General features: G+C 46.7%; 1 protein-coding gene and 1 long non-coding RNA gene across 2 annotated transcripts; both read right to left on the reverse strand.

Annotated features, from left to right (window-relative positions):
• LOC306918339 lies at positions 1 to 2,868 on the reverse strand. The gene is made up of 2 exons (XR_013789324.1): positions 1,803 to 2,868; positions 1 to 1,754 (listed from the first exon to the last, which is right to left on the reverse strand). It is a non-coding gene; the product is annotated as an uncharacterized lncRNA (long non-coding RNA).
• A 647-nt stretch (positions 2,869 to 3,515) lies between these two features.
• parp16 (poly (ADP-ribose) polymerase family, member 16) lies at positions 3,516 to 22,936 on the reverse strand. Its single transcript, XM_079531228.1, has 7 exons — positions 22,799 to 22,936; positions 20,124 to 20,303; positions 16,427 to 16,564; positions 15,114 to 15,320; positions 14,370 to 14,541; positions 12,936 to 13,080; positions 3,516 to 4,035 (listed from the first exon to the last, which is right to left on the reverse strand). The coding sequence occupies exons 2-7, from the start codon at positions 20,295 to 20,297 to the stop codon at positions 3,906 to 3,908; spliced, it is 966 nt and encodes a 321-aa protein (XP_079387354.1). The 5' UTR covers positions 20,298 to 20,303; positions 22,799 to 22,936; the 3' UTR covers positions 3,516 to 3,905.
• Positions 22,937 to 24,819: the final 1,883 nt, after the last annotated feature.

The raw sequence follows: 24,819 nt of genomic DNA on the forward strand, positions 1-24,819 counted from the left end.
TTCACTTAAAGAAAAAAATACTTTATTTCAGATTCAACGTTTCGGTCGCTCTGACCTTCATCAGACATGATTTCTGAAGGTCACAAGTTAGGGTTAGGCCTAAAAACTGTTTTGTTGTCACTAGTTGCATTGGTGTGACATGTCCTTAAAACTGTTTTGTTGTGTCTAGATACATTGGTGACGCACAGGTCCTGGGCCTGGTTACAGAGCAGGAGTGGACCTGGTGAGACGTAGGAGGGGCCTGGACAGGAGTCAACCCACAGAGCCTAGTCCCTCCATGTGCCAGAAGCGTACCTCCCAGCCCTGGCAGAGTAGTTCTGGAGTAGTTCCAACGGATTGTGTGGCCCTGGTCATTCCCTAATGGGACTGATCAAGGGTAGCTACTGGGACGTAAGTCGGGACTTGATCAACCCCGGCTGGGTCACCTGAGTGAGGGGTATGATGTTCAAGAGACCCGAAACCCCGATGACCTTGGGATACATCACTGAGGATACGTCCCAGGTGACCGTGGGATACATCACTGAGGATACGTCCCAGGTGAACTTGGGATACATCACTGAGGATACGTCCCAGGTGAACTTGGGATACATCACTGAGGATACGTCCCAGGTGCATCCATGCCATGTTTTGTGTTATAGTGTGACACCATGCATGTCCTTAAAACTGTTTTGTTACATTGATGTGGACTGGCCTTAAAACTGTTTTGTTACATTGATGTTGACTGGCCTTAAAACTGTTTTGTTACATTGATGTGGACTGGCCTTAAAACTGTTTTGTTACATTGATGTGGACTGGCCTTAAAACTGTTTTGTTACATTGATGTGGACTGGCCTTAAAACTGTTTTGTTACATTGATGTGGACTGGCCTTAAAACTGTTTTGTTACATTGATGTGGACTGGCCTTAAAACTGTTTTGTTACATTGATGTGGACTGGCCTTAAAACTGTTTTGTTACATTGATGTGGACTGGCCTTAAAACTGTTTTGTTACATTGATGTGGACTGGCCTTAAAACTGTTTTGTTAAAACTGGACTGGCCTTAAAACTGTTTTGTTACATTGATGTGGACTGGCCTTAAAGCTGGACTGACATTAACTTTACACTCTTTGCTGGACAGAAGTGACCCAGAAAAGAAACAATGATATGAAAATGACAGAATTGGCCCTTTAACACAATAAGATGAATGATGCTGTATTATTAGGCCTGACTGTACCCCACACACACACACACACACACACACACACACACACACACACACACACACACACACACACACACACACACACACACACACACACACACACACACACACACACACACACACACACACACACCACATGTTCAGATGGGGGTCCCTGGTACAACACAAGTTCAGATGGGGGTCCCTGGTACAACACATGTTCAGATGGGGGTCCCTGGTACAACACATGTTCAGATGGGGGTCCATGGTACAACACATGTTCAGATGGGGGTCACTGGTACAACACATGTTCAGATGGGGGTCACTGGTACATCACATGTTCAGATGGGGGTCCATGGTACAACACATGTTCAGATGGGGGTCCCTGGTACAACACATGTTCAGATGGGGGTCCCTGGTACAACACATGTTCAGAATTATCTGTATTTGAAAATATGTTGTTCCAGGGACCTCCCAGAAGCAAAGATTTGAGTTAAAAACGTTCCCTCTGAAAGAATATATATTCAAATGTTCGCCAGATTTTCAAGATATTTCAAAAAGAGCAGATCTACAAGCTTGTACGAGCTTGCAGATCTGCTCTTTTTCAATAGCTAAAGTATAACATAATGCTTAAAACAGGGGTTCCCGTCCTGAATGGGTTAACTCTACGGGTACTGCCACCGTAGACTCTCGTTCTATTTCGCTCGAAAAACAAGACCGTTTCCGGTCCCGCAAAAAATAGCTAGCGGCTAAAAATCGTCTAAAGCTAATGTGATCGTCGTCTATTTAAGAGTCTCCAGGAGCGTTCATATTGCAACCGTGCGGTAACGACCATTTAGTAATGAGCCGCTAACATTGTTGTTCAACTCAGAGCCGCCCGAGCTTTACGGTAAATATGAGCTCAGAGCCCCACTTTACGGTAAATATGAGCTCAGAGCCCCGCTTTACAGTAAATATGAGCTCAGAGCCCCGCTTTACAGTAAATATGAGCTCAGAGCCCCGCTTTACGGTAAATATGAGCTCAGAGCCGCCCGAGCTTTACGGTAAATATGAGCTCAGAGCCGCCCGAGCTTTATGGTAAATATGAGCTCAGAGCCCCGCTTTACAGTAAATATGACCTGAGACCCAGGCCTCACCCAGGGTGAGACCCAGGCCTCACCCTGGGTGAGACCCAGGCCTCACCCAGGGTGAGACCCAGGCCTCACCCAGGCCTGAGTGAGGACCACCAGTGTGAGGCCTGGGTGAGGACCACCAGTGTGAGGCCTGGGTGAGGCCTGGGTGAGGACCACCAGTGTGAGGCCTGGGTGAGGACCACCAGTGTGAGGCCTGGGTGAGGACCACCAGTGTGAGGCCTAGGTGAGGACCACCAGTGTGAGGCCTGGGTGAGGACCACCAGTGTGAGGCCTGGGTGAGGACCACCAGTGTGAGGCCTGGGTGAGGCCTGGGTGAGGACCACCAGTGTGAGGCCTGGGTGAGGCCTGGGTGAGGACCACCAGTGTGAGGCCTGGGTGAGGACCACCAGTGTGAGGCCTGGGTGAGGACCACCAGTGTGAGGCCTAGGTGAGGACCACCAGTGTGAGGCCTGGGTGAGGACCACCAGTGTGAGGCCTGGGTGAGGACCACCAGTGTGAGGCCTGGGTGAGGCCTGGGTGAGGACCACCAGTGTGAGGCCTGGGTGAGGCCTGGGTGAGGACCACCAGTGTGAGGCCTGGGTGAGGACCACCAGTGTGAGGCCTGGGTGAGGACCACCAGTGTGAGGCCTAGGTGAGGACCACCAGTGTGAGGCCTAGGTGAGGACCACCAGTGTGAGGCCTGGGTGAGGACCACCAGTGTGAGGCCTGGGTGAGGCCTGGGTGAGGACCACCAGTGTGAGGCCTGGGTGAGGACCACCAGTGTGAGGCCTGTGTGAGGCCTGGGTGAGGACCACCAGTGTGAGGCCTGGTTGAGGCCTGGGTGAGGACCACCAGTGTGAGGCCTGTGTGAGGCCTGGGTGAGGACCACCAGTGTGAGGCCTGTGTGAGGCCTGGGTGAGGACCACCAGTGTGAGGCCTGTGTGAGGCCTGGGTGAAGACCACCAGTGTGAGGCCTGTGTGAGGCCTGGGTGAGGACCACCAGTGTGAGGCCTGGGTGAGGCCTGGGTGAGGACCACCAGTGTGAGGCCTGGGTGAGGCCTGGGTGAGGACCACCAGTGTGAGGCCTGGGTGAGGCCTGGGTGAGGACCACCAGTGTGAGGCCTGGGTGAGGCCTGGGTGAGGACCACCAGTGTGAGGCCTGGGTGAGGCCTGGGTGAGGACCACCAGTGTGAGGCCTGGGTGAGGCCTGGGTGAGGACCACCAGTGTGAGGCCTGGGTGAGGCCTGGGTGAGGACCACCAGTGTGAGGCCTGGGTGAGGCCTGGGTGAGGACCACCAGTCTGAGGCCTGGGTGAGGCCTGGGTGAGGACCACCCTAGGTCTGAGGGTGAAGTTCAGATTGTCTGTAATGATGTTCAATTAAATTAAGGCACTAATGAACTAATATCATTAATACTAATTAATATTAATTAATTAATAACAGCCTTGAGTTCTTTAAACAGACAAAGGGGAGGGGGTTAGCACAAACGGGAGGGGTTTAGAACAAATGGGAGGGGTTTAGAACAAAGGGGAGGTGTTTAGAACAAATGGGAGGGGTTTAGAACAAATGGGAGGGGTTTAGAAAAAAGGGGAGGGGTTTATGACCATATATGGGTTTAGAAGAGTCTGTTCCAGAAGCTCCAGAAGGAGGTGGAGCTAAAGGCACCGATGCACATGAGCAGCAGGATGTATGATGTCATCATGACCAGGAAGTGATGACGGACCACCCAGGAAGTCCTGCCAGGTCTGAAACACATGACCAAATATGGATATAATAACCGTGGTATATATAGTCTTGCGTTGCCAGACTGTTGCCTCTCGCAGTTTCCAAATGCTTCCGTCATACAGTCTGGAGCAACGGAAGCTCTGATCATGAGTAAAATATAAATGCTTCCGTCGTACAGTCTGGAGCAACGGAAGCTCTGATCACGAGTAAAATATAAATGCTTCCGTCATACAGACTGGAGCAACGGAAGCTCTGATCATGAGTAAAATATAAATGCTTCCGTCATACAGTCTGGAGCAACGGAAGCTCTGATCACGAGTAAAACATAAATGCTTCCGTCATACAGTCTGGAGCAACGGAAGCTCTGATCATGAGTAAAATATAAATGCTTCCGTCGTACAGTCTGGAGCAACGGAAGCTCTGATCACGAGTAAAATATAAATGCTTCCGTCATACAGACTGGAGCAACGGAAGCTCTGATCATGAGTAAAATATAAATGCTTCCGTCATACAGTCTGGAGCAACGGAAGCTCTGATCACGAGTAAAATATAAATGCTTCCGTCATACAGTCTGGAGCAACGGAAGCTCTGATCACGAGTAAAATATAAATTCTTCCGTCATACAGTCTGGAGCAACGGAAGCTCTGATCACGAGTAAAATATAAATGCTTCCATCATACAGTCTGGAGCAACGGAAGCTCTGATCACGAGTAAAATATAAATGCTTCCGTCATACAGTCTGGAGCAACGGAAGCTCTGATCACGAGTAAAATATAAATGCTTCCGTCATACAGTCTGGAGCAACGGAAGCTCTGATCACGAGTAAAATATAAATGCTTCCGTCATACAGTCTGGAGCAACGGAAGCTCTGATCACGAGTAAAATATAAATGCTTCCGTCATACAGTCTGGAGCAACGGAAGCTCTGATCACGAGTAAAATATAAATGCTTCCGTCATACAGTCTGGAGCAACGGAAGCTCTGATCATAAGTAAAATATAAATGCTTCCGTCATACAGTCTGGAGCAACGGAAGCTCTGATCATGAGTAAAATATAAATGCTTCCGTCATACAGTCTGGAGCAACGGAAGCTCTGATCACGAGTAAAATATAAATGCTTCCGTCATACAGTCTGGAGCAACGGAAGCTCTGATCACGAGTAAAATATAAATGCTTCCGTCATACAGTCTGGAGCAACGGAAGCTCTGATCATGAGTAAAATATAAATGCTTCCGTCATACAGTCTGGAGCAACGGAAGCTCTGATCACGAGTAAAATATAAATGCTTCCGTCATACAGTCTGGAGCAACGGAAGCTCTGATCACGAGTAAAATATAAATGCTTCCGTCATACAGTCTGGAGCAACGGAAGCTCTGATCATGAGTCAAATATAAAAGCGGAAGTGGAGCCTCCTCCCCACTTCCATTTTGTCTTTACATTCGTGCATATTTATCCTAATATAAATAGAAATCATCTAAGCATATATAGCGTGTTGCTTAGCCGAAAAGGAAATAAAAAAATAAGCTCTAAAGATATTTAAAAATATATTTTCGTGAAGGGAAATGGCAGCTTCCTTACTGGGATTTCAGGCGGTGTAGTTCCAGACTCTATGGGGGGATTCACACTGAGTCTGTTTGATTCAAACTGTTCCCGGATAAGGTTGCCTGGTCCCCGCTGGCCATGATTCACATTGGCCTTGTTCCCGCTGGCCATGATTCACATTGGCCTTGTTCCCGCTGGCCATGATTCACATTGGCCTTGTTCCCGCTGGCCATGATTCACATTGGCCTTGTTCCCGCTGGCCATGATTCACATGTACATGATCTACATTCACATGTAGACTAACAAGGCCTTGTTTCTTCCGCACCCGATGCTTTCACATTGCAGCGATCCACTTCAATCGGTCCCGGGAGCAGTTGGGCGATCCGCTCTTGGGAACGGTACGCATCTTTCACACTACCACAACACCTGCCAAGTGGTCCTATAGGGGTTCATACTACCACAACACCTGCCAAGTGGTCCCTATAGGGGTTCACACTACCACAACACCTGCCAAGTGGTCCTATAGGGGTTCATACTACCACAACACCTGCCAAGTGGTCCCTATAGGGGTTCATACTACCACAACACCTGCCAAGTGGTCCCTATAGGGGTTCATACTACCACAACACCTGCCAAGTGGTCCCTATAGGGGTTCATACTACCACAACACCTGCCAAGTGGTCCCTATAGGGGTTCATACTACCACAACACCTGCCAAGTGGTCCTATAGGGGTTCATACTACCACAACACCTGCCAAGTGGTCCCTATAGGGGTTCACACTACCACAACACCTGCCAAGTGGTCCTATAGGGGTTCATACTACCACAACACCTGCCAAGTGGTCCTATAGGGGTTCATACTACCACACCACCTGCCAAGTGGTCCTATAGGGGTTCATACTACCACAACACCTGCCAAGTGGTCCCTATAGGGGTTCATACTACCACAACACCTGCCAAGTGGTCCTATAGGGGTTCATACTACCACAACACCTGCCAAGTGGTCCTATAGGGGTTCATACTACCACAACACCTGCCAAGTGGTCCCTATAGGGGTTCATACTACCACAACACCTGCCAAGTGGTCCCTATAGGGGTTCATACTACCACAACACCTGCCAAGTGGTCCTATAGGGGTTCATACTACCACAACACCTGCCAAGTGGTCCTATAGGGGTTCATACTACCACAACACCTGCCAAGTGGTCCCTATAGGGGTTCATACTACCACAACACCTGCCAAGTGGTCCTATAGGGGTTCATACTACCACAACACCTGCCAAGTGGTCCTATAGGGGTTCATACTACCACAACACCTGCCAAGTGGTCCTATAGGGGTTCATACTACCACAACACCTGCCAAGTGGTCCTATAGGGGTTCATACTACCACAACACCTGCCAAGTGGTCCTATAGGGGTTCATACTACCACAACACCTGCCAAGTGGTCCTATAGGGGTTCATACTACCACAACACCTGCCAAGTGGTCCTATAGGGGTTCATACTACCACAACACCTGCCAAGTGGTCCTATAGGGGTTCATACTACCACAACACCTGCCAAGTGGTCCTATAGGGGTTCATACTACCACAACACCTGCCAAGTGGTCCTATAGGGGTTCATACTACCACAACACCTGCCAAGTGGTCCTATAGGGGTTCATACTACCACAACACCTGCCAAGTGGTCCTATAGGGGTTCATACTACCACAACACCTGCCAAGTGGTCCTATAGGGGTTCACACTACCACAACACCTGCCAAGTGGTCCTATAGGGGTTCATACTACCACAACACCTGCCAAGTGGTCCTATAGGGGTTCATACTACCACAACACCTGCCAAGTGGTCCTATAGGGGTTCATACTACCACAACACCTGCCAAGTGGTCCCTATAGGGGTTCATACTACCACAACACCTGCCAAGTGGTCCTATAGGGGTTCATACTACCACAACACCTGCCAAGTGGTCCTATAGGGGTTCATACTACCACAACACCTGCCAAGTGGTCCTATAGGGGTTCATACTACCACAACACCTGCCAAGTGGTCCTATAGGGGTTCATACTACCACAACACCTGCCAAGTGGTCCTATAGGGGTTCATACTACCACAACACCTGCCAAGTGGTCCCTATAGGGGTTCATACTACCACAACACCTGCCAAGTGGTCCTATAGGGGTTCATACTACCACAACACCTGCCAAGTGGTCCTATAGGGGTTCATACTACCACAACACCTGCCAAGTGGTCCTATAGGGGTTCATACTACCACAACACCTGCCAAGTGGTCCTATAGGGGTTCATACTACCACAACACCTGCCAAGTGGTCCCTATAGGGGTTCATACTACCACAACACCTGCCAAGTGGTCCCTATAGGGGTTCACACTACCACAACACCTGCCAAGTGGTCCTATAGGGGTTCATACTACCACAACACCTGCCAAGTGGTCCCTATAGGGGTTCATACTACCACAACACCTGCCAAGTGGTCCCTATAGGGGTTCATACTACCACAACACCTGCCAAGTGGTCCCTATAGGGGTTCATACTACCACAACACCTGCCAAGTGGTCCCTATAGGGGTTCATACTACCACAACACCTGCCAAGTGGTCCCTATAGGGGTTCATACTACCACAACACCTGCCAAGTGGTCCCTATAGGGGTTCATACTACCACAACACCTGCCAAGTGGTCCTATAGGGGTTCATACTACCACAACACCTGCCAAGTGGTCCCTATAGGGGTTCATACTACCACAACACCTGCCAAGTGGTCCCTATAGGGGTTCATACTACCACAACACCTGCCAAGTGGTCCCTATAGGGGTTCATACTACCACAACACCTGCCAAGTGGTCCCTATAGGGGTTCATACTACCACAACACCTGCCAAGTGGTCCCTATAGGGGTTCATACTACCACAACACCTGCCAAGTGGTCCCTATAGGGGTTCATACTACCACAACACCTGCCAAGTGGTCCCTATAGGGGTTCATACTACCACAACACCTGCCAAGTGGTCCTATAGGGGTTCACACTACCACAACACCTGCCAAGTGGTCCCTATAGGGGTTCATACTACCACAACACCTGCCAAGTGGTCCTATAGGGGTTCATACTACCACAACACCTGCCAAGTGGTCCCTATAGGGGTTCATACTACCACAACACCTGCCAAGTGGTCCTATAGGGGTTCATACTACCACAACACCTGCCAAGTGGTCCTATAGGGGTTCATACTACCACAACACCTGCCAAGTGGTCCTATAGGGGTTCATACTACCACAACACCTGCCAAGTGGTCCCTATAGGGGTTCATACTACCACAACACCTGCCAAGTGGTCCTATAGGGGTTCATACTACCACAACACCTGCCAAGTGGTCCTATAGGGGTTCATACTACCACAACACCTGCCAAGTGGTCCTATAGGGGTTCATACTACCACAACACCTGCCAAGTGGTCCCTATAGGGGTTCATACTACCACAACACCTGCCAAGTGGTCCCTATAGGGGTTCATACTACCACAACACCTGCCAAGTGGTCCTATAGGGGTTCATACTACCACAACACCTGCCAAGTGGTCCTATAGGGGTTCATACTACCACAACACCTGCCAAGTGGTCCTATAGGGGTTCATACTACCACAACACCTGCCAAGTGGTCCTATAGGGGTTCATACTACCACAACACCTGCCAAGTGGTCCTATAGGGGTTCACACTACCACAACACCTGCCAAGTTGTCCCTATAGGGGTTCATACTACCACAACACCTGCCAAGTGGTCCTATAGGGGTTCATACTACCACAACACCTGCCAAGTGGTCCTATAGGGGTTCACACTACCACAACACCTGCCAAGTGGTCCCTATAGGGGTTCATACTACCACAACACCTGCCAAGTGGTCCTATAGGGGTTCATACTACCACAACACCTGCCAAGTGGTCCCTATAGGGGTTCATACTACCACAACACCTGCCAAGTGGTCCTATAGGGGTTCATACTACCACAACACCTGCCAAGTGGTCCTATAGGGGTTCATACTACCACAACACCTGCCAAGTGGTCCTATAGGGGTTCATACTACCACAACACCTGCCAAGTGGTCCTATAGGGGTTCATACTACCACAACACCTGCCAAGTGGTCCCTATAGGGGTTCATACTACCACAACACCTGCCAAGTGGTCCCTATAGGGGTTCATACTACCACAACACCTGCCAAGTGGTCCTATAGGGGTTCATACTACCACAACACCTGCCAAGTGGTCCCTATAGGGGTTCATACTACCACAACACCTGCCAAGTGGTCCTATAGGGGTTCATACTACCACAACACCTGCCAAGTGGTCCTATAGGGGTTCATACTACCACAACACCTGCCAAGTGGTCCTATAGGGGTTCACACTACCACAACACCTGCCAAGTGGTCCTATAGGGGTTCATACTACCACAACACCTGCCAAGTGGTCCTATAGGGGTTCATACTACCACAACACCTGCCAAGTGGTCCTATAGGGGTTCATACTACCACAACACCTGCCAAGTGGTCCTATAGGGGTTCATACTACCACAACACCTGCCAAGTGGTCCTATAGGGGTTCATACTACCACAACACCTGCCAAGTGGTCCCTATAGGGGTTCATACTACCACAACACCTGCCAAGTGGTCCTATAGGGGTTCATACTACCACAACACCTGCCAAGTGGTCCCTATAGGGGTTCACACTACCACAACACCTGCCAAGTGGTCCTATAGGGGTTCATACTACCACAACACCTGCCAAGTGGTCCCTATAGGGGTTCATACTACCACAACACCTGCCAAGTGGTCCCTATAGGGGTTCATACTACCACAACACCTGCCAAGTGGTCCCTATAGGGGTTCACACTACCACAACACCTGCCAAGTGGTCCCTATAGGGGTTCATACTACCACAACACCTGCCAAGTGGTCCCTATAGGGGTTCATACTACCACAACACCTGCCAAGTGGTCCTATAGGGGTTGACACTACCACAACACCTGCCAAGTGGTCCTATAGGGGTTCATACTACCACAACACCTGCCAAGTGGTCCTATAGGGGTTCATACTACCACAACACCTGCCAAGTGGTCCCTATAGGGGTTCATACTACCACAACACCTGCCAAGTGGTCCCTATAGGGGTTCATACTACCACAACACCTGCCAAGTGGTCCTATAGGGGTTCATACTACCACAACACCTGCCAAGTGGTCCCTATAGGGGTTCATACTACCACAACACCTGCCAAGTGGTCCCTATAGGGGTTCATACTACCACAACACCTGCCAAGTGGTCCCTATAGGGGTTCATACTACCACAACACCTGCCAAGTGGTCCCTATAGGGGTTCACACTACCACAACACCTGCCAAGTGGTCCTATAGGGGTTCATACTACCACAACACCTGCCAAGTGGTCCTATAGGGGTTCATACTACAACAACACCTGCCAAGTGGTCCTATAGGGGTTCATACTACCACAACACCTGCCAAGTGGTCCCTATAGGGGTTCATACTACCACAACACCTGCCAAGTGGTCCCTATAGGGGTTCATACTACCACAACACCTGCCAAGTGGTCCCTATAGGGGTTCATACTACCACAACACCTGCCAAGTGGTCCCTATAGGGGTTCATACTACCACAACACCTGCCAAGTGGTCCCTATAGGGGTTCATACTACCACAACACCTGCCAAGTGGTCCTATAGGGGTTCATACTACCACAACACCTGCCAAGTGGTCCTATAGGGGTTCATACTACCACAACACCTGCCAAGTGGTCCTATAGGGGTTCATACTACCACAACACCTGCCAAGTGGTCCCTATAGGGGTTCATACTACCACAACACCTGCCAAGTGGTCCTATAGGGGTTCACACTACCACAACACCTGCCAAGTGGTCCTATAGGGGTTCATACTACCACAACACCTGCCAAGTGGTCCTATAGGGGTTCACACTACCACAACACCTGCCAAGTGGTCCTATAGGGGTTCATACTACCACAACACCTGCCAAGTGGTCCTATAGGGGTTCATACTACCACAACACCTGCCAAGTGGTCCTATAGGGGTTCATACTACCACAACACCTGCCAAGTGGTCCCTATAGGGGTTCATACTACCACAACACCTGCCAAGTGGTCCCTATAGGGGTTCATACTACCACAACACCTGCCAAGTGGTCCTATAGGGGTTCATACTACCACAACACCTGCCAAGTGGTCCCTATAGGGGTTCATACTACCACAACACCTGCCAAGTGGTCCCTATAGGGGTTCATACTACCACAACACCTGCCAAGTGGTCCTATAGGGGTTCATACTACCACAACACCTGCCAAGTGGTCCTATAGGGGTTCATACTACCACAACACCTGCCAAGTGGTCCCTATAGGGGTTCATACTACCACAACACCTGCCAAGTGGTCCTATAGGGGTTCATACTACCACAACACCTGCCAAGTGGTCCTATAGGGGTTCATACTACCACAACACCTGCCAAGTGGTCCTATAGGGGTTCATACTACCACAACACCTGCCAAGTGGTCCTATAGGGGTTCATACTACCACAACACCTGCCAAGTGGTCCTATAGGGGTTCATACTACCACAACACCTGCCAAGTGGTCCTATAGGGGTTCATACTACCACAACACCTGCCAAGGTTCATACTACCACAACACCTGCCAAGTGGTCCTATAGGGGTTCATACTACCACAACACCTGCCAAGGTTCATACTACCACAACACCTGCCAAGTGGTCCTATAGGGGTTCATACTACCACAACACCTGCCAAGGTTCATACTACCACAACACCTGCCAAGTGGTCCTATAGGGGTTCATACTACCACAACACCTGCCAAGGTTCATACTACCACAACACCTGCCAAGTGGTCCCGAGAGCGCGTCCGGGACCATAGTGTGAATCCCCTGTATGTACCATCCAGGACCATAGTGTGAATCCCCTGTATGTACCATCCAGGACCATAGTGTGAATCCCCTGTATGTACCATCCAGGACCATAGTGTGAATCCCCTGTATATAAATACCATTCGGAGATTGTGGAATAGTTGCCTGGAGACTATTATATACAATACATGACCACCCAGGAAGTTCTGCTGGGATGTGTGCACGCACACACACACGCGCCCACGCACACACACACGCGCCCACGCACACACACACGCGCGCCCACGCACACACACACGCGCGCCCACGCACACACACGCGCCCACGCACACTTCTACTGGTGTGCAAGGTGCAAGTTGGCACCTCGACAGAGTGCATTTCTAGTTATTATTATTATTATCCTCTTAGAGTACACCATTTATACATTATATCTTCACCTGGACAGACGTGTCCTCTGCGAGTACACCAGCAGGTATTTCACTCTCAACAGTTGGTTGTTGGTGACGATGAAGTATTTCTGAGGAACTTCTCCTCCTTCACTGTTCCTGGCCCTGGAGCGCTGCCGGTCCACCTGCTGGCAATCTAGAGACATTACAATAACATCATTACTGGCCCTGGAACGCTGCCGGTCCACCTGCTGGCAATCTAGAGACATTACAATAACATCATTACTGGCCCTGGAACGCTGCCGGTCCACCTGCTGGCAATCTAGAGACATTACAATAACATCATTACTGGCCCTGGAACGCTGCCGGTCCACCTGCTGGCAATCTAGAGACATTACAATAACATCATTATCATTATCATCATTACTGGCCCTGGAACGCTGCCGGTCCACCTGCTGGCAATCTAGAACACATTAGAACAACATCATTATTATTATTATTATTATCATTATTATTAATCTACATACATTACAATAACATTATTAGTGCACGTACTGCGATCGGCTGGGTATGTCGGTTATGTATGTATGTATGTCGGTGTCGTCCACCAGCCAATAGGGGACCAGCATTGTATGTATGACGGTGTCGTCCACCAGCCAATAAGGGACCAGCATTGTATGTATGTCGGTGTCGTCCACCAGCCAATAAGGGACCAGCATTGTATGCATGTCGGTGTCGTCCACCAGCCAATAAGGGACCAGCATTGTATGTATGTCGGTGTCGTCCACCAGCCAATAAGGGACCAGCATTGTATGTATGTCGGTGTCGTCCACCAGCCAATAAGGGACCAGCATTGTATGTATGTCGGTGTCGTCCACCAGCCAATAAGGGACCAGCATTGTATGTATGTCGGTGTCGTCCACCAGCCAATAAGGGACCAGCATTGTATGTATGTCGGTGTCGTCCACCAGCCAATAAGGGACCAGCATTGTATGTATGCTAGGGCTTCAATATTCATAAGTTTCATTAATATCGGTGCCAAAAAAAGACGATTATTGTATTTTGTCATAAATGTGCCGGTAGAACACGGTTGTAAGGAGATGTATAGCTGCGTCTCCCTGAAACACCGGAGGAGGTCTAGACACAGAGCCTTCTCTCCACACAGACACACACACGCACACACACACACACACACGCACGCGCACGCACACGCACACGCGTGCGTGCGTGCCTGCCTGCCCTCAATAACAAACATCAAAGCTGTATATAGGAGGGGCTAGCGCCCCTCAATAACAAACATCAAAGCTGTATATAGGAGGGGCTAGCGCCCCTCAATAACAAACATCAAAGCTGTATATAGGAGGGGCTAGCGCCCCTCAATAACAAACATCAAAGCTGTATATGGCGGTGGTTGAGTTAAAGCGGTATATAGGGGGCGCTAGAGCCCCTCAACAATAAGATAATGGCCAGATGACCTCGCCGTACCTTTTCTCTTCACCTGACATTTGACCTCTGGGTGGTCGATGACCTCACACAGCGCCACGCAGCTCAGCTGAGACCCCAGGAGACTTTCCCTCCAGCCGTTACCGTGAGGGCTGTACAGCACCGCCATGCTGAGGTCAGAGGTCAGATAGGTTCCCTCGCCAAACAGGGACGTCTGAAACATAACCATGTACAATACACCAGTAAGACGCATTAACACAATCCACGCCGGGATTTCTTTCGAAATAACAGCTCGGGGTGCCGCGCAGATAGGGCAGCTTTTACTCTGTAAGCCCCCCCACCCCCCTTCCGTTCTGGACCAAAAACGGGAGACATATTTTTGCCTGCTTACCTCGCTATCGTAAGATAAAGTCGCTGAATAATCCCTCGCGTTCATATTTTGAACGAGAGGCATGTTGAAGTCAGAAATGGAGCTGGATTAGGAGATACGAGGCATTCTTTCTGCAGCGGTAAACAGGGAAGTGATGTGCATGCACAAAGTTCTCCAGTATATATTATAGTGTATATGGTAGGGTTTAGGGTTTAGGGGTTAGGGTTTAGGGTTTAAGGGTTAGGGTACCTTGTTAAGGTGAACTGTAGCCCATTATAAACAATAGAGTGGAAGTTCTCCAGGTATATATTATAGTGTATAGTTTAGAGGTTAGGGTTTAGGGGTTAGGGTGTAGGGGTTAGGGTGTAGGGGTTAGGGTTTAGGGGTTAGGGTTTAGGGTTTAAGGGTTAGGGTACCTTGTTAAGGTGACAGTGAAGCCCGTTATAAACAATAGAGTGGAAGTTCTCCAGGCGACTCCCGTGGAAGGCGTAGAAAACGTCTCGTTCTCCTCTGGTTTTCTGGAAGTGGACGTTGAGCTGCTCGCTGTATTCCACCTCAAACAGGAAGTCTGGCACGGGCGTGGCCGGGCCCTCGATGCCCGCCAGGCTGCACAGCTTAGCATACTGAAGACAAAAACATTATATATACACAATACATATATAATATATATACCCCGATATATAAATACATGTAGAGGCCCTCCAGACTGCACAGCGTAGCATACTGGAACACATTATAATTCTATTATATACAATACATACTGTACTACCACCCTTATACAATACACACTGTAGAGTTAGGGGCTAGGGTCGTAGAGTTAAGGATAGGGTTAGGGTCCTACCAACCTCTTCCTTATGGAGGGTCTTCACAGCGAAGCCTCTAGAACTCAGAACCCAGTGAACCAGAGTTACCAGACCTACCTGTTCTTTAAGGGTTAGGGGCTAGGGGCGTAGAGTTAAGGATAGGGTTAGGGGCTAGGGGCGTAGAGTTAAGGATAGGGTTAGGGGCTAGGGGCATAGAGTTAAGGATAGGGTTAGGGGCTAGGGGCGTAGAGTTAAGGATAGGGTTAGGGGCTAGTGGCGTAGAGTTAAGGATAGGGTTAGGGGCTAGGGGCGTAGAGTTAAGGATAGGGTTAGGGGCTAGGGGCGTAGAGTTAAGGATAGGGTTAGGGGCTAGGGGCGTAGAGTTAAGGATAGGGTTAGGGGCTAGGGGCGTAGAGTTAAGGATAGGGTTAGGGGCTAGGGGCGTAGAGTTAAGGATAGGGTTAGGGGCTAGGGGCGTAGAGTTAAGGATAGGGTTAGGGGCTAGTGGCGTAGAGTTAAGGATAGGGTTAGGGGCTAGGGGCGTAGAGTTAAGGATAGGGTTAGGGGCTAGGGGCGTAGAGTTAAGGATAGGGTTAGGGGCTAGGGGGCGTAGAGTTAAGGATAGGGTTAGGGGCGTAGAGTTAAGGATAGGGTTAGGGGCTAGGGGCGTAGAGTTAAGGATAGGGTTAGGGGCTAGGGGCGTAGAGTTAAGGATAGGGTTAGGGGCTAGGGGCGTAGAGTTAAGGATAGGGTTAGGGGCTAGGGGCGTAGAGTTAAGGATAGGGTTAGGGGCTAGGGGCGTAGAGTTAAGGATAGGGTTAGGGGCTAAGGGCGTAGAGTTAAGGATAGGGTTAGGGGCGTAGAGTTAAGGATAGGGTTAGGGGCTAGGGGCGTAGAGTTAAGGATAGGGTTAGGGTCCTACCAACCTCTTCCTTATGCAGGGTCTTCACAGCGAAGCCTCTAGAACTCAGAACCCAGTGAACCAGAGATAAATGCTGGTCAGATTCTCCTGCTTTGAGTCTCACCAGGTCCCTCACCCCAGGCAACGAGCTGGCATCTGTTAGCTACAATACATACACATTATATTATTATTATTATTATTAGTAACCAGGTCCCTCACCCCAGGCAACAAGCTGGCATCTGTTAACTACAATACATACACATTATTAAAGGACCAAGCAGTTCTGAAAGAACTTGGTCCTTTTTTTAAATTGCTATTTATTTTCTTCCGCCAAAAATAGCAGTTCTGGCTGAACCGTGCAGTCGGTTTTCGCGAAATTTGGAGATATGGTAGAGGGCCATGCCAAACGGTGAGGATGCGAAGCCCACAACCATTGGCCAAAGGGTGGCGCTATATTGAAAATGCAAACTTTGACCACGCATAGCTCATGAACCGTTTGACCGTCGGCAATGAAACCTCGACACACATATGCGTCTCCTCATGCCGAACAAGTTCTGCGCTGTTACTTTTGACCTCTGACCTCTAGATCACCCGCCATTTTGAATTATATGAAAATCAATTAAAATGCATCTCCTCCCAGGGTCTTTGATCAAAATGCACGTGAACTTTGGACCTATACGGACATGGGAAAGTATAGTACGTTTTTGTAAGTGAAAAAATGAAGGTTTTATGAGCCAATGAAAATTGCCGTTTTGTGAAATTCTGTCTTTGTTCTGTTGTAGTGCCTGTGGCTTTGCTGACCTCTGCTGGTCTAAAGTGCCTCACCTGTCAATCACCTGAGCCACACCCTTAGTCAGCTGTTCTTGATTAGTTGCAGGCTATATAAGAGGACTTGTGGCCAGCAGCTCAATGGGCCTCATGCGCCAATAAGTTCCTAACTTTTCCTCTTACATTTCTTCCTAAGTGAATTCCTAAGAGAAGTCCAGTCAGATTCATGAAACGTTCTTAAGTAGGCAGAATTGTTCGTAAGCATGTTCTTATGATGATGAATCCAAATCCTCGTAACTTGAAGGGGTGTGCCAGTTCATTCAAATTATCATAGGTAGACGCCCCACATATCCTAATTAGCATCCTAATTACCATAGGGAACCGCCCCACCAATCCCATATAAGGCATTGGGAATTCACTTTCCTACCTGTGTTCACCCAGGTGGGTGTAGTTTTGCATGACTCCATGGCCTTGCCTGCAGTCACACCTGTGTGTGATTGCAGCTCACAGGACCTCACACATAGAAATAAAGTTGAGTGAAGTCAAGAATACCTAAACTAAAGTCTAAATATGGTGGAACACCAGACTCCAAACATTAAAAATCAATAATACTGTGGAGGTACTGAAGTGAACAGAAAATTTCACATTTTCAATATTTCAATATTTTAATATTTTCAATATTCATGAATGTATTTTATTATTTATCTCACAATAGTCAACTGGGGGGGGGGGGTGATGGCGGGAGGGGGGGGGGGGGTTATGTGGTGGGTATGGTGCGTTTGTTTGGGTTGGGTTGTGAACTCTAAACCAGTGGTTCTCAAACATTTTCATGTCAAGGACCCCCAAATTGACATGCATTCTGCAGACCCCCATATGAAAATATTTTCTGCTAGGGTAATGTTTTGAAGATTTATCAAAATGTTTTGAAAATAGCCGATCTACGAGCTCAAAATGGGCAGTAATGGGACGCGTTTGTGAGCTTGTAGATCGGCTATTTCCAAAGTATAAAATGGGATTAAAGTGGTAAAATATTCCATATTTTGCTGTGGACTGCCTGGAACTTCCTCAAGGACCCCTTGAGGTCCTCAGACCAAACTTTGAGCATCATGCAGATGGCGCTGTTTTCCCTTTATGTTTTCAGATTGCACTTAAGAACGAAAAAGGCACCCTAAGAGTGCTCCACAGTGTGCGTAGATTCTGTTCTTACCTACGAACAAATCACAGCTAAGAAAAGATTGAGGGATCCCAAAACTTTCTTAAAAACTTCCTAAGTGGGTCTAAGAACCAATTTCCTCTTAAAGGGGAAAACCACCCATTTTCAACATTTTACTATGTCATTAATATACCTTAGAGCTGTTGTGTGGAATAATAAAAAAGTCCCCCCATTCTGTGTTTCCTAGAACTGTTAAGTATGAAAAAAATCATTAACATGGTGAAACGCATCTTGATGATGTCATCAAGATGCGTTTCACCATGTTAATGATTTTTTTCAGACCTCTAGTTCTAGGAAACACAGAATGGGGGGGACTTTTTTATTATTTCCACACAACAGCTCTAAGGTATATTAATGACATAGTAAAATGTTGAAAATGAGTGGAATGCCCCTTTAAGAACTTCTTAAGAACGGTTGGCGCATGAGGCCCATTGTCTCCCAAACACCCAAACTGAACAGTTGTGTTCCCTTTTTGGGTCGTAAGTACTGTATTCTTGTCCATCATTCCCTATTTTGCAATGCAGGATTTTAAATAAATGTGTAAAATCTTTGTAAACTTTTGATCTGACTTTGTATCCTTTTATGTTAAAGGGCCGTAACAATGCTAGAAACTGATTTGTTTAGTGAGAAACATGTATAAAGAACTTGATCCTGATCAAATCAGGTTCTTTACTCATGAATTGATAGATTATTTGATGTTGTACAACAGTGATTTTGAAACAAAGACCGGAACTCTGAATCCCCCCCTTCACCCACAAATGTGGTAATCTGGTTCTCCAAATTGGAGAAAGAGACTGCTTTCCCTGAACTGAATAGGAACTGAACGGGGACTTTTCAATTCAACAACTTAAAGTGGGCCCCATTTGTTTGTTTTTCATGAATGTTCAAAGCTGTTTATTTTCTGTGAAGTTTAATAATAATTTCAGTTAACCTTTAATCCCTGTTTCCGACTCATTTCATTGGTTTTCACTCACTCATTGAGCTCCTCGTCTAAATCTGGTACATTTTCTGGTTTATATGCAGTCAATTAATTTATCTTTACCCACCTTATCATTAGTTCTCCTTGTGCAACTTGCTACAAAAACACTGAATGATTTTGCTTGTTAGTTCGGTAGGTAGAGCTCTTGCCTTTGCAACACAAGGTCATGGGTTCAAATCTGGGCACCGCCAACTCTGTGTATGAGTCTTCAAGAACCCGTACCTGCCTCCCACTATAAAAAACCGACCCTGTCACAATTCCATGGTCTTTTTCTCAAGTTTAGTCTTCCATGTTTCTTGTGCATATTATTCTTATTGCCTTCCTGCTTGGTCCGGCCTTATCGCTGCTTGCAGCGATCCTTTTCTAGTATTATTATTATTATTATCCAGGTCCCTCACCCTAGGCAACGAGCTGGCATCTAATAACTAGAGATTATTATTATCATCATCATCATCATCATCATCATCATCATCATCATGCCGGGCAACGAGCTGGCATCTGTCCACTGTAGAATAATACATATTATAATTAGGCCTACGGGTTAAGCCCTTTTTGTTTTCGTGAAAGTTCCGCCATTTTTGCAGTTTTGGCAGTTCTGTGCTATCGTTCTTAACTAAGGTGTAAAAGGTGTAAATTGAATCCCAGTATTTATCGGACGATGAGAAACATGTTGCTAGATCGAATACTAATACATCTTGTATATAAGTTAATATAGTAGCCTATTACATATTATAATTTATAATATAAGTTAATATATCTTACCAGCTCCTCAAAGTCTTTGTTGTTGTGTGTGCTGACGTACGTGGGAGGAAACGGTCTCAGGACAGAGTCTCTCTTGTAACTCTGAGCAGCAGCAACGAACAGGCTGAGACGAAGGTCTGCTGCTACCGGATCTCTGTGGAGGCAGGAGACCACTAGGTCCTTTACGGCCTCCATAACGACCTGTTAACGAGATCATTAACACTGTTAACGACCTGTTAACGAGATCATTAACACTGTTAATTACCTATTCACGACCTGTTAGTGACATCATTTACATCGTTTATAGAAGACAGAGCTCTCTGGACACGTTCAGGTGTTTAGACAGATATCTGGTGTTGTGTTTATAGAAGACAGCTCTGGACACGTTCAGGTGTTTAGACAGATATCTGGTGTTGTGTTTACAGAAGACAGAGCTCTCTGGACACGTTCAGGTGTTTAGACAGATATCTGTTGTGTTTATAGAAGACAGAGCTCTGGACACGTTCAGGTGTTTAGACAGATATCTGTTGTTGTGTTTATAGAAGACAGAGCTCTCTGGACACGTTCAGGTGTTTAGACAGATATCTGGTGTTGTGTTTATAGAAGACAGAGCTCTGGACACGTTCAGGTGTTTAGACAGATATCTGGTGTCGCGTTTACAGAAGACAGAGCTCTGGACACGTTCAGGTGTTTAGACAGATATCTGGTGTTGTGTTTATATAGAAGACAGAGCTCTGGACACGTTCAGGTGTTTAGACAGATATCTGGTGTTGTGTTTATAGAAGACAGAGCTCTGGACACGTTCAGGTGTTTAGACAGATATCTGGTGTTGTGTTTATAGAAGACAGAGCTCTGGACACGTTCAGGTGTTTAGACAGATATCTGTTGTTGTGTTTATAGAAGACAGAGCTCTGGACACGTTCAGGTGTTTAGACAGATATCTGGTGTTGTGTTTATATAGAAGACAGAGCTCTGGACACGTTCAGGTGTTTAGACAGATATCTGGTGTTGTGTTTATAGAAGACAGAGCTCTGGACACGTTCAGGTGTTTAGACAGATATCTGTTGTTGTGTTTATAGAAGACAGAGCTCTGGACACGTTCAGGTGTTTAGACAGATATCTGGTGTTGTGTTTATAGAAGACAGAGCTCTCTGGACACGTTCAGGTGTTTAGGCAGATATCTGTTGTTGTGTTTATAGAAGACAGAGCTCTGGACACGTCCAGGTGTTAAGACAGATATCTGTTGTTGTGTTTATAGAAGACAGAGCTCTGGACACGTTCAGGTGTTTAGACAGATATCTGTTGTTGTGTTTATAGAAGACAGAGCTCTGGACACGTTCAGGTGTTTAGACAGATATCTGGTGTTGTGTTTATAGAAGACAGAGCTCTCTGGACACGTTCAGGTGTTTAGGCAGATATCTGTTGTTGTGTTTATAGAAGACAGAGCTCTGGACACGTCCAGGTGTTTAGACAGATATCTGTTGTTGTGTTTACAGAAGACAGAGCTCTCTGGACACGTTCAGGTGTTTAGACAGATATCTGGTGTTGTGTTTATAGAAGACAGAGCTCTGGACACGTTCAGGTGTTTAGACAGATATCGGGTGTTGTGTTTATAGAAGACAGAGCTCTGGACACGTTCAGGTGTTTAGACAGATATCTGGTGTTGTGTTTATAGAAGACAGAGCTCTCTGGACACGTTCAGGTGTTTAGACAGATATCAGGTGTTGTGTTTATAGAAGACAGAGCTCTGGACACGTTCAGGTGTTTAGACAGATATCTGGTGTTGTGTTTATAGAAGACAGCTCTGGACACGTTCAGGTGTTTAGACAGATATCTGGTGTTGTGTTTATAGAAGACAGCTCTGGACACGTTCAGGTGTTTAGACCGATATCTGGTGTTGTGTTTATAGAAGACAGAGCTCTGGACACGTTCAGGTGTTTAGACAGATATCTGGTGTTGTGTTTATAGAAGACAGAGCTCTGGACACGTTCAGGTGTTTAGACAGATATCTGCTGTTGTGTTTATAGAAGACAGAGCTCTGGACACGTTCAGGTGTTTAGACAGATATCTGGTGTTGTGTTTATAGACAGTTGCGTCTCCTCTCAAACGAGCACTTGCCCGGACGGTCAGGCAACCTGAAAGCAAACTCCACCTGCCCAAATGTTTTATTTAGCTGCCAGGGGCAGGTGGGCAACCTTTAGTTTTTTATTTAGCTGCCAAAGGCAGGTGGGCATTTTATTTGGCTGCCAGGGGTAGGTGGGCAACCCTTAGTGTTTTATTTAGCTGCCAGGGGCAGGTGGGCAACCCTTAGTGTTTTATTTAGCTGCCAGGGGCAGGTGGGCAACCCTTAGACACACACACACACACACACACACACACACACACACACACACACACTTATAACTTGACATCATTGCTTGTCTTGTTTATCATTGTATGTCTTTAAATGTCTTAATGAATTGAATACAGGAGCACAATGGAAACAAGAGCTTTTAACAATCATTATAAATCATACTTATTATAATTATTGTCATGACGTCACTGTGGTTTAGAACTTTGTAAACTTATCAACAAGACAGAAGCAGCCATGCTAGCTGCAGTTAGCATCCTGAGCTAGTTACTTTATATTAGTGCTTCTTTGTAATCATGAATATTCATGACGTCAATAAATAAATAAATGCATGTTTGTTGTTTACCTTCAGTGTTTGTTGACGTTGATGACGTCAGTCATGTCCATATAAAGTAATAATAAACAGCTGTTAGCATTTAGCTTAGCCTAGCCAACATGGCAACATGTACACTCTGGCAGCAGCAGGATGTAAACATAGAAGGGGTGACAGGTTGTCAGAGAGAAACAAGCAACAAGGTCTGTGAAAACAACCTTTAATCCATTGGTTCTCAAAGTGGGGTCCGGGGACCCCAAGGGTCCTTGTGGGAGTTCCGGGGGTCCCCAGTTAAATGGAACCAAATGAACCCCAACAGGTCCATTTGGTTCCATTTGTACACTCTCAGAGTTAAATTAACAGTGATTTTACAATATAATTTGGGGGTCCCAGAGATAGAAATGACATTAAATGTGGGTCCGTAGACTAATGCATCATCACTGCTAGAGATCAAATAATCTTCTCTTATGGGTTGTTGTTGGAAATAGCAGATCTACAAACTCAAGCTTGTAGATTTCCAACTACAACAACAAAACATATTGGAAGAGAATACAAATACAAAAGTGGATTATCTTTTATACATTTTAACAAACACATCTTGTATGGGGTCCCTGGTTTAACATGTTTTCAGATGGGGGTCCGCGCAGACAAATATATATATTATTTTGGGGGTCCTTCTCTTGAAAATGAAACCCTGGATTAAACATTTTATTTAAATGAAACCCTGGATTAAACAACATTTATCAACCCACAAATACAAATATATATTTACAAGATACAGGGAAAACGTCGCTTATAATGAGAGGACATGGCAACACTGCCACGTCACTTGATCACACAGAGGTTTCCGGTGTGTTACGGTGAAATGGGTGACCTGTAGAATTCTGTGACTGGGCCCTGTACTGCTACTGCGCCTGCGCCGTGGTCGAAAACTACAAGCTCTCCAGATCGGCTCATCACGGATGAAGTATAAAAGGCTCAGTGTCGCCCTCCTGTGGTGGCTTCGAGGAGAGCATTGTGCAGAATGTCGTTTTATATTTCACAAGTTTTCAAATTAAATAAATGTATAAAGCATATTTAGAAAATAGCAGATCTACGCATTGAGAGCTTGTAGATCGGCTATTTTCAAATGGCTGAAAATGCATTAGCCTATTTTGTAAACGATTGATTGATTGATTGATTGATTGATTGATTGAAATATTTATTAACAGTTTGCAGAATTACAGTACATTTCAAGCACAAACTCAATACAAAGACTGTTAACTGTGAGTGGACGACACCATAAAGCATTACACTTGTTTACAAGAGGGTCCACCATGTTCAATTCATCAAAACATTTAGAGACGTACAAATAGATACTTCTATATAGTCAAAGAACAGAACAGGAATTCATCATAAAGGAGGTAAAAAAGGGAAAAGAAACATATACAGTGTCAGTGAGGGGAAAAGGGGGGGTGGGGGGGTGTCAGCGGTTTTGAAGGAGTCAAGGGATTCACATGTCTGAATGACTGTTGGTAGGGCGTTCCACATTTTGGTGGCATAGTCCCTTGTTTGTGCCGAATCTGGGTTGTACATGGTTTGTTGCACTCCCTCTGGTGTTGTGGGTGTGGACTTCGTTAACATTAAGGAAGTATTTAGACAGGTAGGCCTGTACATGGGTATCTGTGGTGTATCGAGTGTAATGCTTTATGGTCCACAGTTAACAGTCTTTGTATTGAGTTGTGCTTGAAATGTACTGTAATTCTGCAAACTGTTAATTAATACTTCAATAAGTCAATCAATCAATCAATCAATAAATCAATATTGGGCTGAAATGGGTAATGTATATTTTTGGAATACTGAATCTAAAAAGTAACTAAAGTTTTCAAATACGTGTAGTGGATACTATGGTACTCTTATTATAGTATTATTATTATAGTAAAAGTACAATAAGTGTACTTGAGTAAATGTACTCCGTTACTTTCAGCACCATGGACAGCAGCCGTGAGGTCGGAAGGGGCGGAGCTTCGTGACAGACGTAACGAGCTGTGGGGATGTTACACCCAACCCTGTGA

The sequence above is a fragment of the Electrona antarctica genome, assembly GCF_951216825.1.
Source record: "Electrona antarctica genome assembly, contig: scaffold_93, whole genome shotgun sequence".
In the NCBI taxonomy this organism is placed as follows: domain Eukaryota; kingdom Metazoa; phylum Chordata; class Actinopteri; order Myctophiformes; family Myctophidae; genus Electrona; species Electrona antarctica.